Consider the following 14,095-nt stretch of genomic DNA (forward strand, 5'->3'; position numbering starts at 1 on the left):
ATATCAACTTTCTTTGTTGATGGTGTTACTTACAAAAGGACCTATTGTTTTCTTTTATATCCTAGTTACTGATAGAAGTAACAAAGTTGAAAGTATAATTGAAAATGTTATAATCTCTGTTTACTTTTAGGAAGCAAAAGGAAAACTTAGATAAATATAAAATGACCATTTTTTTCTAAGTTGCTAGTACAGCATTAGAAAACAATATTTATTAGACAATTTGATTTTGTATAAATGATCAGTATTTCATGTGTTACTTGAAATTTATTAGTAATTAGAATTTTCAACCTGTTATTAACTGACTTTTTTTAAAAAAAATATCTTTTTAGATGGTTGGAATCCATTTTCATATCCATATAAAAAATTGGATTATGGAAAATGGGAGCTGTACATCCCACCAAAGCAGAATAAATCTGTACTGGTACCTCATGGATCCAAATTAAAGGTATGTTCCTCCGTCCTATTTTTACTTGAACTTATCATTTTGCTTTTATCCTATTTGCATAGTTCATTTTAAAATAGTAAAATATCTAACATATGAAAATGGTGGGTGAAGCAATCTACTGTCTAATCAGGAAAATTTAAGAGCGGGCATCAATAAATTGGAAGGTGTTAGATTAGAACTGTTTGCCTGGTAAGATACCATATTTAATTGTATTATCAGATATTCAGAAACTATACGTCAGAAGTGATGTCGAAAAAGTAAGTTTTAGTAATCGCAAAAGTATAGCTTAAAAAGCACAAACTTTTATGCAAAGTTGGAAACTCTCTTCAAGTCGTAAAATGTGAAAAGGCTTTTTACCTATAGAGATGGTCTTGATTAATTTGATGTTGTAATGAGTCACATGGGTGTAGGAGAGGATGTTGTTTGGGTGTCCCTGCATTTTGGGGACCTGCTTTTACTTTTTCTTGTTCTTTACCTTTCTAACCTCTGACTTGGAGGTTTTTGTTTCCAGTGAACTGGCCTGTGTATGAGGGTCAGGCTGAGCATACTGCATACTCCCAGCATATTGGCTAGCAATATGGTTCTGCATTCAGGGTCTGTACAATAAAAAAAGTGTTGTTTTTTTTTTTTTTCTGTTTTTTGTTTTTTTTTTAGGATAAATGGTAATGCTTAAGAGGATCCAAAGTTTGGGTTACAGATTTCTGTACTTTAGTTATATAGGAATCTATATCCTTTTACATTTACTTGATTTTAACCTATCCTTATATATTTACATGTCTGTATATATTTTTCGCTTCCTTTGACAATCTTGATAGATTCTTTGATTGGATTATTTTATTGGCATTTTCTATTTAATATTATTGATATAATTACAAGATATGTTTAAGATCAAAATTCATGTGTGTGTTGCAAGTTCAAAAGATTTTTTTTTTTACAAATATTGAAATTATAAGTTTATATGAAAACTACTGAAACATTGGCAAACATATAGTCTCTAGGAAAGCATATAGTATGGAGTAAAGAGACAATTTAACATGGGATGGTGGTCAAAGTTCTTTTTAGTTTGTACTAAAAAAGATAAAATAATTATCGTATACAATAAGAGGGATTTAAATTTAATATGTATCTATGTAAGCTTAACAAGAGCAGAGCCTTTGCTTTATTGTTTGCTCCTCTGTATATCTATAAGAATAGTGTTCAAGTATAAGAATAGTGCCTGACAGAAAAGACACTCAAGAATGTTAAAAAACACTCAAGAATGTTAAAACATTAAAGAATGTTAAAACCATTTTTAGGTCTAGTTTTAAAGGAACATTTCAAATAACTTCATTCTTCTATAGTTTATAAGGCCTGATTTGTGAAAACTGTCATGCAATGAAATAGTTATATTTTGTTTTTATTAAAATTTTATTAATTTAGAAACAGAATTTACTAGTTACTAATGTTGCAGATTTTTTCTGCCTTTTCATTTAGAAAATTTTATAAGCCCTGATACGCTTGCTTACTTTTTAACTTAAATGTTGAATGAATTTAATATATTTTTCTTGTACAAACGGTAAAATAATTAAGGACATGTTGAACCTCCCTAATCCAAAAATCTGAACCCTAAAATGGTTTAAAATCTGAAACTGTTTGAGAGCTTGACATTATGCTGCAAGTGGAAAATTCCATACTTTGAAACTTTGTTTCATGCATGTATTATTAAAAATAGTGTACATAACTACCTTTGGGGTATGTGTATATGAAACATAGAAGAATTTGGTATTTTGTCTTGGATCTTCTTCCCAAGACACTTTATTACTTATATGAAAATATTCCAAAATATAAAGTTGAAACATTTTCCATCCCAAGCATTTCAAAAAAGAGATACTCAAACTATATTAGAAATGAGTGATTATTGGTATCATTGGGAATCATGTTATGCATTTGCTTTTCCATGCCAACTGAAATATTATATGATTTTTGTACTATCTATGTACTATGCTTTTTAAAAAACGAATTATTTACTTTGATAAAATGAAAAAATTTGATGGTTTAAAAAATGGCTTTGACTTTGTTACCTGGCCTTTAAAATCTATGTTTAGCAGCAAAGAAACACTCAGTAAATATCATGTAAACTGTTGTGTGATTTTTCATTTTTATTCTCTCAAAATTACATTGAAGGAGATGAATAATAAATATAGACCTAAAATAATATTTATAGTCTATAGACATTTTAAATGTTAAGGAAATATTTAGGTGCTATTATAATATTAATATAGTGATATACCACTTTCCATAAGTGGATAACTAATTATATCTATCAGATTTTCTTTGGGGGAGTTATATCTCTATTAAAAAAAAAAACAAAACTTGAGATTTTGGTCTTTCAATCTGAAGTTGTCCCTAGGTAGTCTATCTTGGTAATTAAAAATCTTATTTTAAATTGAACCTGAAAATTTGTTTCAATCCACAAGGGATTGACTTTTATAATTCACTTGAGAATCTCTCTCTTAGGACTTATCTACTAGCCATTAATTAAAGAAAAAAGTCACCTATCATTGAAATAATATCTGTTTTCTCTGTGAAATACCTGATATTTTAAATTGAACATTCTAAAAAAAGATATTTAACTGCTTATATTGTTATATAATTGTCTCTTTCTTAAATTTAGAAATTAGTTTTTCAAACAAAATATTTAAAAAAATAAAATCATATCATAGGGTAAATTAAACATTCAATGCCATAAAGATATAGAGATGAATAGAAGACTGATTTCTTGAAATAGTCTTTTATTTCACATACAAAGCCAAATTAATGATTTTTTGTTCACACTTTTTAAAATGTAGACCTTTAATAATATTGCTATATTAAAAAAATAAAAAAACTTTTCCCAAATTTCATAGCAGTTTGTCTCTATTCTTAAATGTGTGCTTTGTATCAGGTGATGTCCTTGATCTTTGATGCTTGTAGTGCACTGTAACGTGTGTATGTATTTTAAACTTAGAGTGCTATCAGCAAAAAAATGAATGAATCGTTTATTTATTCTGTGATGGCAACAGAGAAACTTACAGAGGGGCAGTGACATTCAGCATGCTTGGTAATGTGTTTAGAAGTTGACCAGAGGGATAGAAGGAAAAAAGATATTTTAACCTGAAAGTGCTGCCTGAGTAAAAAGTGTGTATTGATCGAGGTCCCAACAGGAAGCAAATGGCACTCTCAAAATAGGACAGTTTGAATAGGTATTATTTTCAAAAAGGCTATTTTCAAAGTTGAGTGTGCAGGGGAAACCACAAGAGAATTCACAGGGGGATTACGGTGGGAAGTCATCTAAATTTTAACCATGGCTAAGCTTCAAGAAGCAAAGGTTTAATAAGAAGAAATCCAGAGGAGGAGTGGGCCATCCTGAGAGGAGCACTAAATTTTGGTGGGAGTCACAGTTAACTCAATGAAATCCTTGCAGGGGAGGAGGCAGAGGGATGAAAAATACTCTGATCCTTCATCCCTCCACCCGCTCTGATCTTTTATTGGGGCTCTGTATTGGCCCAGCCCAATGGGAAGTCGGAGTTCCTGGAAATAGGGTCCATGTAGTCCAGCTTCCTGAGGTAGAGAGCTGGGTGAAAAACAAGGCCTATCTTAATAGCAAAAATGTAACTCATTTTTAGAGCTCAGGGGTTGGAGGCAAGCTATGAGTTTTCTTTTAGTGCCCATTTTGTCTTCTTTTATGATTCCAAAAGACTAGCAAGGGCATTTAGAATTATTTTTAGTGTTTAGGATATTTGTGTACTTTAACTTTACCTCAGCAATCAATGGGAAATGTGGACTAAAGCTGAGGCTTCTTTATATCAGCCCTTTAGCATTTCCAAAGGCTTAAGCATTAACTCAGGCTGCCATAGCAAAATACCATAGAATGGGTGGCCAAAAAAAAAAAAAATCATAGTTTTGGAGGCTGGGAGTCCTAGATACTAGCATGGTTGAGTTCTCAGGGCTCTTTTCCTGGCTTCTAGACAGTAGTCATTCTTTCTGTCATGGCAGAAGGGCAGGGGTGTGGCATCTGCCTACAAGTTTGTAAACTCTGGTGTGTCTTGTAAAGGCACTAAGCTTATCATGAGGGGTCCAACTTCATGACTTCACCTAAAACTGGTTAACTGCCAAAGGCCCAATCTCCAAAGAGATCATATTAGGGGTTAGCATTTCAACATATGAATTTGGGCAGATATAGATTATTTTATAGCTTTTCTGATTTTACACTATAGTTAGATCATACATACTTGATTGGTAGAAAAGGAACACAAAACCTAATACCTGTATTTATAATTTAACATGCAGGAAAAAATTAGAGATTGCATTCATATTTGTCTTAATTACAATAACATTTTGAAAACAGGTATTGTAATTATATTTTTGTCTTAAAGATGAGTAGGTTAAGATCAAAAGAGATGAAGGAGATAGTAGAATCTGGACCCGAGTAAATGTTTTTCTGACAGTACAATCCTGCTCTTCTACATTATGCTATATTGTCAGTCAGGCTGAGAGTTCACAGGGAAAAGAAGAAAGAAAGTTACATAAAGTAGAACTCGAACCATGCCCTACACTTAATATTTTATGCCATATTTTTTAGTTCTTTTGATGGAAACTGTTATCCCTATTTTGTAAGGTTCTGAGAAACAATAGTACTGATGGAACCTTACTGGAATAGAAAGAGAGAGAAATTTTGGAGAGAGTCTGGGTTACAGTGGGAATGAGATAAAATTGTTAAAGCAAAACTAATTATTAGATCTGGAATGAGGTTGAGACAGAAAGATGCCCTAGAGAGATTTGGGGCAGGGGTGAGGCATGTTAAAAATGTATCTAATTATTTCCCTAAGATGATTGATCTGATAAGCATTTTGTTCTTCATCTCTAGAATATTTTCTTGTGTCATGTCTTGACCAGTTTTCTTCTTTTTATATTATTTGTTCAATTGTTTTGAGGATTTCTAATATTTGCATATTGAATATTCTAGGTTTATGTTTTTCTAAGGTATCCATCATTTTGACTTTCTGTGTCATTTTGAGAGGTTACATTTCCCATATTCCAACTGCTTTTATATTATTAATCATATTTTTTTAAAAAATTCCTAGTAATGTTTTTTGTTTCTTCCCCTTTTGAATATGTTCTGTTTTAATTAAATGCCCAAAGACATTTTTATCTCTTTGAAAATTTTATAGATTTTTACTTCTTTTTTTTAGATTTTTGCACCCAGCCCACATTAATTCTGTTTCTTTCATTTTTTTTCTATCTTCATGATGATAGAGTCATATTTTCAAATGAGGTAGGAAAAAGCAATTGAAAACTCTTGTGCATAGATGCTGTTTGGTTTCTGGTGAGCTTTATTGTGGGGTGGTCAGAACTGTATCAGATCTTACATTGATGGCAAAAGGGTGAAAGTTTTTCTCTGACTCCATTTACTTTCTTCCAGAGCTGAATCTTCTAGTCTCCTACAGAGGGTAGGTAGAATAGGTATTTAATGGAGGGCTTTATACTTGCTATTGACATTTTGGACAGAGAAAGTGGATGAGAGATATATCTTTCAGTAAGATGCTTAATTCTCTCTCTCTTTTTTTCCAATAATGTGATTGTCCTCTGTCATTTGATTTCTTATTGTCTCTGGGTCTGGAACTTCCTAATTCATATCCCCTGAAGAATGAACCTCTTATCTTTAGTTTGAGGGGTAGCAAGTAGTGATTTGTAGTGATACACTCTAGAGTTTCTGTCTCCCTGATTTTTAACATGGAATCTTACCTTCCTGAGTGGTTCTATCAATCTTCAGATACTGAATCTTTCAAGTTTTTTATTTTTATTTTTATTTTTTTAAGAGGTGAGGGGAAAATTAGCTAGGTCTCTTCAGGTTCTTCCTCTGCAATATCAGATTATATGTTTTATCTTTCTACTTAGTTCCTTATCCCCCCAACTGCTTTTCATCTTCAAAAAATTATTGGAATTTGTTTTCTTGTCTTTTTGGTCTTCTGTTACTGCCTTGGGCATCTTGATGTTACACATTTCAATGGATATTTGCTAGGGTAAGAAAAGAAACCCCAAGGAAATTTATCATTTTTAATTCAAACTTTAAAATATCCTTATTTATATGGAAGATGAAGTTTCTATGCTGGGTAGAAGAATATTTTATGATTCTGGTGCTGCAGTTTGAGTCATTGTATTCTCACAGTATATAATGATTATAGGATTTCAGTCAAACTGATTATTTCTTGCTTGTGATGTCTTTATATATTATTATATGTGATAAATTTTTTTTCTCTGTGACCTACAGAAAATTCTTTTTTCACTTCTATTGTTACGTAGTTCAACTTAATCAACCTTTATATAGAAACATCTAATTTGTGGGAGAAAGCATATTTAGAATTAGATGCACTTTCCTTTACCACAGTGGTAATAATTCTTTGTATTTGCAAAATATAATGTGAATGTTCATGAGCCCAAATAACATATTAGAAAATGTTCTCCCCTCTGTAGGTGAGAATAAAGTCTTGTTAATTGATTCATTTTTCTTTCTTTCCTTCCACTCCCCACGCCCCACAGAGCTTGCTAGAATACTGATGGGAAACAAAATAAGTGTGTAAATTTCTAAGGCAGTGTATTTGCCAGTCTGTAGAGTAAGTCTGTTTGCCTAGAGAAATGAGTGAGGAAGTGGAAGTGTTCCCTCCCCTCCTTTTTTTTTTCTTAGCTTGTATGTATTTATTTATTTATTTACAGTTTTGCTATTTTTCTTTCTTAATATCTTATTCAACAGCAGTTTAATCTTATATTTTCCACATTTGAAGCGTTGCACTGTTTTGAATGTATATGAAGAAAAGGAAAGCTAAAATGCTTTCCCTTGAACTATACAGTTCACTATAAGAAAATTCTTCATAACACAGGTGTTTTTCAAACATACTGTGGTTGATAAGGGAGTAGAAGAAGAAGCTTATATATGTGTGTGTGTGTGTGTGTGTGCGTGCGTGTGTGTTGTGTGTGTAATTTTTTTTTTTTTGAGAGAAAAGCAGGACAAAGTAAATGGAATTTGTAGGTTTTTCTTTGTGATTTCGTTGTCTTCATTTTTGGCAAATATCAGTGGGCCAACAAAGAACCCAATAAAGAAGCAATCAGAGAAAGAGGGCATGGATAAGAGATTTTTGGGGGAGTAGAAAGGAGGAGAAGTATAGTGGATACAGGTTGAAAATTATGGGTTTGTGGGAAGATTTGCATCATAACTTTGTATTGAAGGAGTTGGTGGATGTTGATTAGGAAAAAGTTGTCTGGGTTGATTATAGGGTGATAGAATATAAAGTCAAGCAAGATTGTACAGGTATTAATATGTGGCATACAGTATAGTCAGTTTGACTTATTGACTTACAATGATGTCACATGTATAAGGCGACTAAATAAAATATTGAATCTAATTTAAGAAATTTTACTCTGAAAACACGCAAGGCAACACAATTGAGGTTTCCTCTTCTTTTTTTTTTTGGTGGGGGGGTACTGGAGATTGAACCCAGGGGCACTTGACCACGGAGCCACATCCCTAGCCCTCTTTTGTATTTTATTTAGAGATAGAGTCTTGCTGAGTTGCTTAGGGCTTCCCTAACTTGTGGAGTCTGGCTTTGAACTCACTATCTTCCTACCTCAGCCTCTTGAGCCACTGAGGCTGAGATTATAAACCTGTACCACTTCCCCTGGCTTGTTTTTTCTTAGTTTCTACATTTCTTACAAAAAAAACTTGTAATTTTTAATAATGACCAATTATTCTTTAACCTGGGCTTTCTTTTTTTATTCAGGCCTTTGATGCTTAATGACAATAATTATTTTTTAAACTTTATTTTCTTTATTATTCATTTATTTTTTATGTGGTTGTGAGGATCGAACCCAGTGCCTCACCTGTGCTAGGCAAGTGCTCTACTGCTGAGCTATAGCCCCAGCTCCTAATGACTTTTTTTTCTCACAAATATTTATACTGTTTCTTCTACAGTGTATAAATACACTGAAGTGATCTCATTTTCAATAGATAAAAATTAGCTACTTAAATTCATGGTCCCATGAATCCACTCTGATCTCCTTTTAAATGGTCAGCATGCCTAGAAAGAAAAAAATATTATTGCTTACATTTTTGCATATCTTCCCCTTTTATTTAATGGTTTTTATCCTCTTCTACTTTAAAAAAATAATTTATTCTGATTTGTTGTATATGATGGCAGAATGCAATTCATTTTATATTATACGTATAGAGCACAAGTTTTCAAGACACTGATTGTACACAAAGTATTTTCACACATTTGTGGCTTATACGTGTACTTTGGATAATGATGTCCAATTCATTCCATCATCATTCCTACTCCCTTGCTTCCCTCCTTTCCCCTCCTTTCCCTTTGCCATATCTAAAGTTTCTCCATTCCTCCCATGCTTCTCCCAGCCACCAATCTCCATGATGCGTCAGCATCTTCATATCGAAGAAAACATTCCTTGCCTATGGTTTTTGGGGATTGGCTTGCTTCAATTAGCATTACATTCTCCAACTTCATCCATTTACTTATAAATGCCATGATTTTATTCTCTTTTAATGCTGAGTAATGTTCCATTGTGTATATATACCAAAGTTTCCCTATCCATTCATCTACTGAAGGACATCTAGGTTGGTTCTATAATTTAGCTATTGTGAATTGTGCTGCTATACTTTTATTAATGATAAAAGAGAAAATAAACTAGCCCAAATAATTGGATGAAGGAAACTTTAATTGAAGATCCAGCTATGAAACAATATCAATCTCATTTATCATTATGAATCATTTGAACCCACATGTTCACATCACTATTTTATAGAAGTTCATAAATGAGTCCACCTATACTATGGCCTATAATAGTCTCTATCTTCTGCAGTTCTCAAATATAATTTCCAGTTGTACACAGATAAAGTTTAACATTTGGTATATATTAGCAGGTGCCTCAGACTTGTCATCAATCATTGTTTTTGCAGTTTAATATTCTTATTTTTTTCCTATTATACTTTTGAATTTCTTTTAGAGATAGCTTGAAATATTGTGCATGTAATCTTAAATCTAGAATTAAATTTTTTTTAATAGGAATCTAGATTCACTGTTGTTTACTCTCAGTATCTTTAAGAAAATGCTCTAGTTTTGACTTGTGTATTGCTGAGAAATATGTTGATGTTGATTTGAATCTTATTCCTTTGCATTTAATTGGCCTTTTCCCCCTAGGTAGTCACTTGAATTTCATCTTCATCCTTGATCTTCTAAAAATTTGACTATCATTTGTTTTAACACAGAATTTTTTTTTTTTTTTTAACTCTTTCTGAAGTGACTGCATCTTTTAAACTCTTCTTGCTGGTTCTCACGTGCCACATGCCCTGGGTCATTTTCATGTTACAGTTCATCATTCTAAGAGTGAAAATCTGCTTATGTTATTTTTCTGCTTTAAACTTTTTGTGCTGAATTTCCCCAAACTCCCTCTGCTTATAGCCGAGGTTTTCAAAACATAGAAAAAATGGTAGCTTGGTCAGTGTTCAAATTTCCTAGCATTCACTTGAAATAAAGTAGATTCTTTGTCATGTTTGATGATTTGACTTCCCATGTCTGATTATACCTAAACATGTTTCTGTATTAAAATAAAAATGAACAACACTGGCACTTGTGAATTCCATACCTCTTGGCTTGCCATGCAAAACTTTCTGTGCTTTGGCCTTTGGATATGTCTCCAACTAGTCTTCATCTTGTATATTGTCCACACTGAGTACTAATACTTTTGCAAACATGACTGTCTTCCTGTCTCAGCCAATGCCAAGACAATGTCCTTTTATTTGGACTGGCTTTTCTCTATTTTAGTAGTTGGACAGACTCCAAATATTTGATACAGAACTCATATGCATATAATTTGGGTGAAGTTTTTCATAATCTCAACCTCTACTTTCCCTCACTAATTAGAGACCATCAGGTAAGTGCACTTCACTGTTGCAAACATTTTTGTATGGGCACATTACACAGAAAGTAAATGAAAACCATTATAAAAACCATTTATTGGCAATTTTGAATTCCTGGAATTTAGATATCAGTAGAATTGCTGTTCATTAGTAAGAAAAAGTCCAAATGAATACTGGTTTGGAAGGAGTATTATAACTTTCTACGTAATGTGTTATACAAAGTTTATATCAGTTAGAACGTACCTCTAATAAAGAGTTTGTCATTATCCGAAGATTTGAAATAATTATTTTTATCTCATGGTTCCCCATTTTCTTTTGTCTGTCAGAAAGCTAAACAGTAAGTAGATTCTACAATTAGAATAACCGCTTGATACCCCAGTCTCATACTGTTATTTTGTCCCATTAGCCTCCTTTATTTTATTTTTAAATATCATGTGACCTTATTTTTTTATTACAAATCCTTTATTTTTGTAAGAAGATTGGAGTAAATACAATGTATACAAATCTGTGGATCATAATAATTTAAATCAAGACCCCAGATTGTTCTAGTATTTCTTTAAATTACCTCTTTATATTACTGCTAGTTCATTTACTTTATAGTTCAGAGTCAGTTCATTAGAGGACTACTAAATAAATTTATGTGTAGATGTGCCAGAAGTCAGAATACTTAGTCATTTACATTAGTCTTCTGAGGAGAGAAAGGGTCCAATTATGGGATGACATCACTCTTACTTCAAATTAATTATTAGATACTATTTCTTATTGGGTGAAGCACACACATCAGTTCGGTTTCAGACATTTTTTTCATTGAAAACTTTCTCAAACTTTAAAGAATATTCACTTTGACACAATGAAATAGAAATCTAGAATGTACTGTTACTACTTATATATCCACTCTTAAGATACAATAAACATGTTAAAAATAAAAAAAGTTTGTCTTTTAAATATATAGGTCAAATTATATTATTGATTTTTTTATATTAAAACTGATTTCTGTGCATTGGAGTTTTTCATGGAAAAAGCTCAGAATGAGGAGTGGCTTGTATTATATAGTTTGGTTTTCTGTTTTGATTTTCTGCTAAAGCTCTACAGAGAGTAGGAGGTTGTCAGTGAGATATCAATGGTAGTATAGGGATTGCTTTCTGAAGTCATTATGAATTAACAGCTAATGGGTAGCTTTCTTTGATAGCTCGTTTATAATTGAGTGCAGATAGATGAAAATCAAACACAAAGGGAACTCAATTTTATCATTAATTTTGACTTTGTTTAGCGGACGATTTCTGGGCACCACAGCAGCGTTCCTAATTTGTCTGTGTATGATGAAGAAACTAATCATACACAGCTCAGGGAACAAATAACATACATTTCCCCAGAAAGTCACCTTCAGAGACAAGCACAGGGAAAGCACCCCCACCAACCTGTTGATTCTTTCTTTTTCTCCTGTTTATTTTTTCTTTTCCTTCTTTTAAAAGTGCATTTTGTAAAACAATTATTTCATAATTACAAATTTTAAAGGTCTTAACTAGGCTATGATCAGGTTTGTTCCTTATAAAACTCCCTTTCTCTCCTGTCTTTCTTTTCCGTTAGATCTGTAAAGTAAAAGAGCTCTATGTCCCAGGTACTATTTTAAACATTTTATGAATATAAGATAATTTAGTAATACTACTATCCCTTTTAGGAAGTTCTTATCATTAAGCGAAGAAATTGAGTCTCAGAAAGATTATATAACTTGTTCAATGTCATAGATGGTTGGTGATAGTTCTGGAGCTGGGGCTCAAACCTACAGAGGTTGTATTCTTAAGCATTGTGTCATGTTGCTATAATTTATTTGCTTAATTGCAATAATTGCTTAATTGCAATTTCTTTGACCTTTTGATGACTGTGTTATAAAACACAATCTAGTATAGCCCTTGGCTAAAATAATAAATCTTCACAAATTGTAATGTTTTTAGAATACATGTTTTTCTATGGTCAAGTTGCAATGACAGTAACAAACTTTAGAGAATACCAGAAAATCATCTGATATTTTTAAAGAATATTCAATAGAAACTGGGCATGCGCAAACATCCTATAATACTGATACTCTGAAGGCTGAGGTGGGAGGATCACTTGAATTCTGGAATTCAAGATGAGCATAGGCCTATGTATTTTCTAGAATTCTTTTTTTAGTTAATTTTTTATTTATATATGACAACAGAATGCATTACAATTCTTATTACACATTTGGAGCACACTTTTTCGTATCTCTGGTTGTATACAAAGTATATTCACACCAATTCATGTCTTTTATACATGTACTTTGGATAATAATGTCCATCACAAACAAAAACCAGAAACAACAAAAACACTAATCAAGAATAGTCAGCAGCTTACAATAAGACTCCCCAAAGAGGCTAGGCATATAAGCTGGTATTGCTTGATCTCATGATATTGCTAGTCACTGCAAATGTGTGTATACATGTATAAGCCAGAACATTAAAAGATAAAGAATTTTGCTTTTTGAGTCTAGAACAGTTCCTAAATCCTATGTGAAAATGTATCCATATCTAAGCTGTGTAGTAATATATGGCAAGCTTACCTGTCAGCTTGAAGCAGAATTCAGAAAGGGAGAAGCCAGTATCTAAGTGGGATGAGATATTGTATTAGTTTGCTATTACAGAATCAAAGATGTAAGAAAAGAAAGCATCCACAAAACAAAGCTGAGGATAGAGTCTTGATAAACCCATTGTTTATGAAGCTTGTATGGCTAGACTGCAGGTAGATGAAGTTAGTAGTGAATGTGTAAGAAAACAAAAATTAAGATAGTCAGGTGAGGGGAATACTTGGTTCCACTCTGATATTTCTTTTATTTGGATTATAATATGCTTTGTTAGCTCAGGAATACACTTCCTTGATTTTGAAAGTTTATTACTTTGATTAAATTCATTCCTGTGGGTGATAGGCACCTTTCTCAGTCATCACCTTAGGTAAAATATTTGTTTACATTACCATTTCAAGGATCAAAATAACAATGTCTTTGACAAGATAGATGGTTTGATTTTGAAGTGAACATTCTTATCAGCATGTCCTCTGCAGATAGGTTGGATCTGTTTCAAGTGTATGTTCAGACCAGCTTCCTTATATCATATTGGTCTTCCTTCTCTAAGTGTGTTATCTATATGGCAAACAGTTATCTATATGACAAAATGTAATCCCTCAGAGGAAAATGGAATCAAGGCATTACCTTTTATGGCTGCAAATACATCATTTCCATATGTGTTCTTTTGGCTAGATGTTAGTCACATTGGCCACCCTAGTTACAAGCAATGTTGGGAAGTATAGTTTTAGTGGAACATTTGTCCAAATGAAATTACATGTGTTTAGTCTAATTAAGAAAAAAATGGAGAATTGATTTTGAAATATAAAGCACTTACTGCCATAGGCATTAAAAGGAGCTTTTAAAGGAAATAGAACAATTAACCTTGTGCTAGAAACTTCTTAATACATCTCAGATGAACTGTAATGATGTATCCTTATTTTATTTGTTTTTATGCTATGGAAATATATTGTCCAAATATCCTTATGAATTAACTCATAAGAAAAAGTATGTTGTTTCTGTTAATAATAATAAAAAAGAAAATTTTGAATAACTTCAAGAATATAGCACTTAATAATGTAGGTAGTATTATTAATATATATAATTATAATGACATAATTTGGATAAT

The 14,095-nt window shown here is 32.2% G+C and overlaps 1 protein-coding gene across 1 annotated transcript in view; it reads left to right on the forward strand.

The window, feature by feature from the left end:
• Gbe1 (1,4-alpha-glucan branching enzyme 1) overlaps nt 1–14,095 on the forward strand; it is a 261,346-nt gene that overhangs the window by 85,349 nt on the left and 161,902 nt on the right. Inside the window, exon 3 of the mRNA XM_026400300.2 lies at nt 330–445. Within this exon, the coding sequence (XP_026256085.1) occupies nt 330–445 (116 nt within the window). The remainder of the gene's footprint in view (nt 1–329; nt 446–14,095) is intronic.

Source organism: Urocitellus parryii, chromosome 2, assembly GCF_045843805.1.
Source record: "Urocitellus parryii isolate mUroPar1 chromosome 2, mUroPar1.hap1, whole genome shotgun sequence".
In the NCBI taxonomy this organism is placed as follows: Eukaryota; Metazoa; Chordata; class Mammalia; order Rodentia; family Sciuridae; genus Urocitellus; species Urocitellus parryii.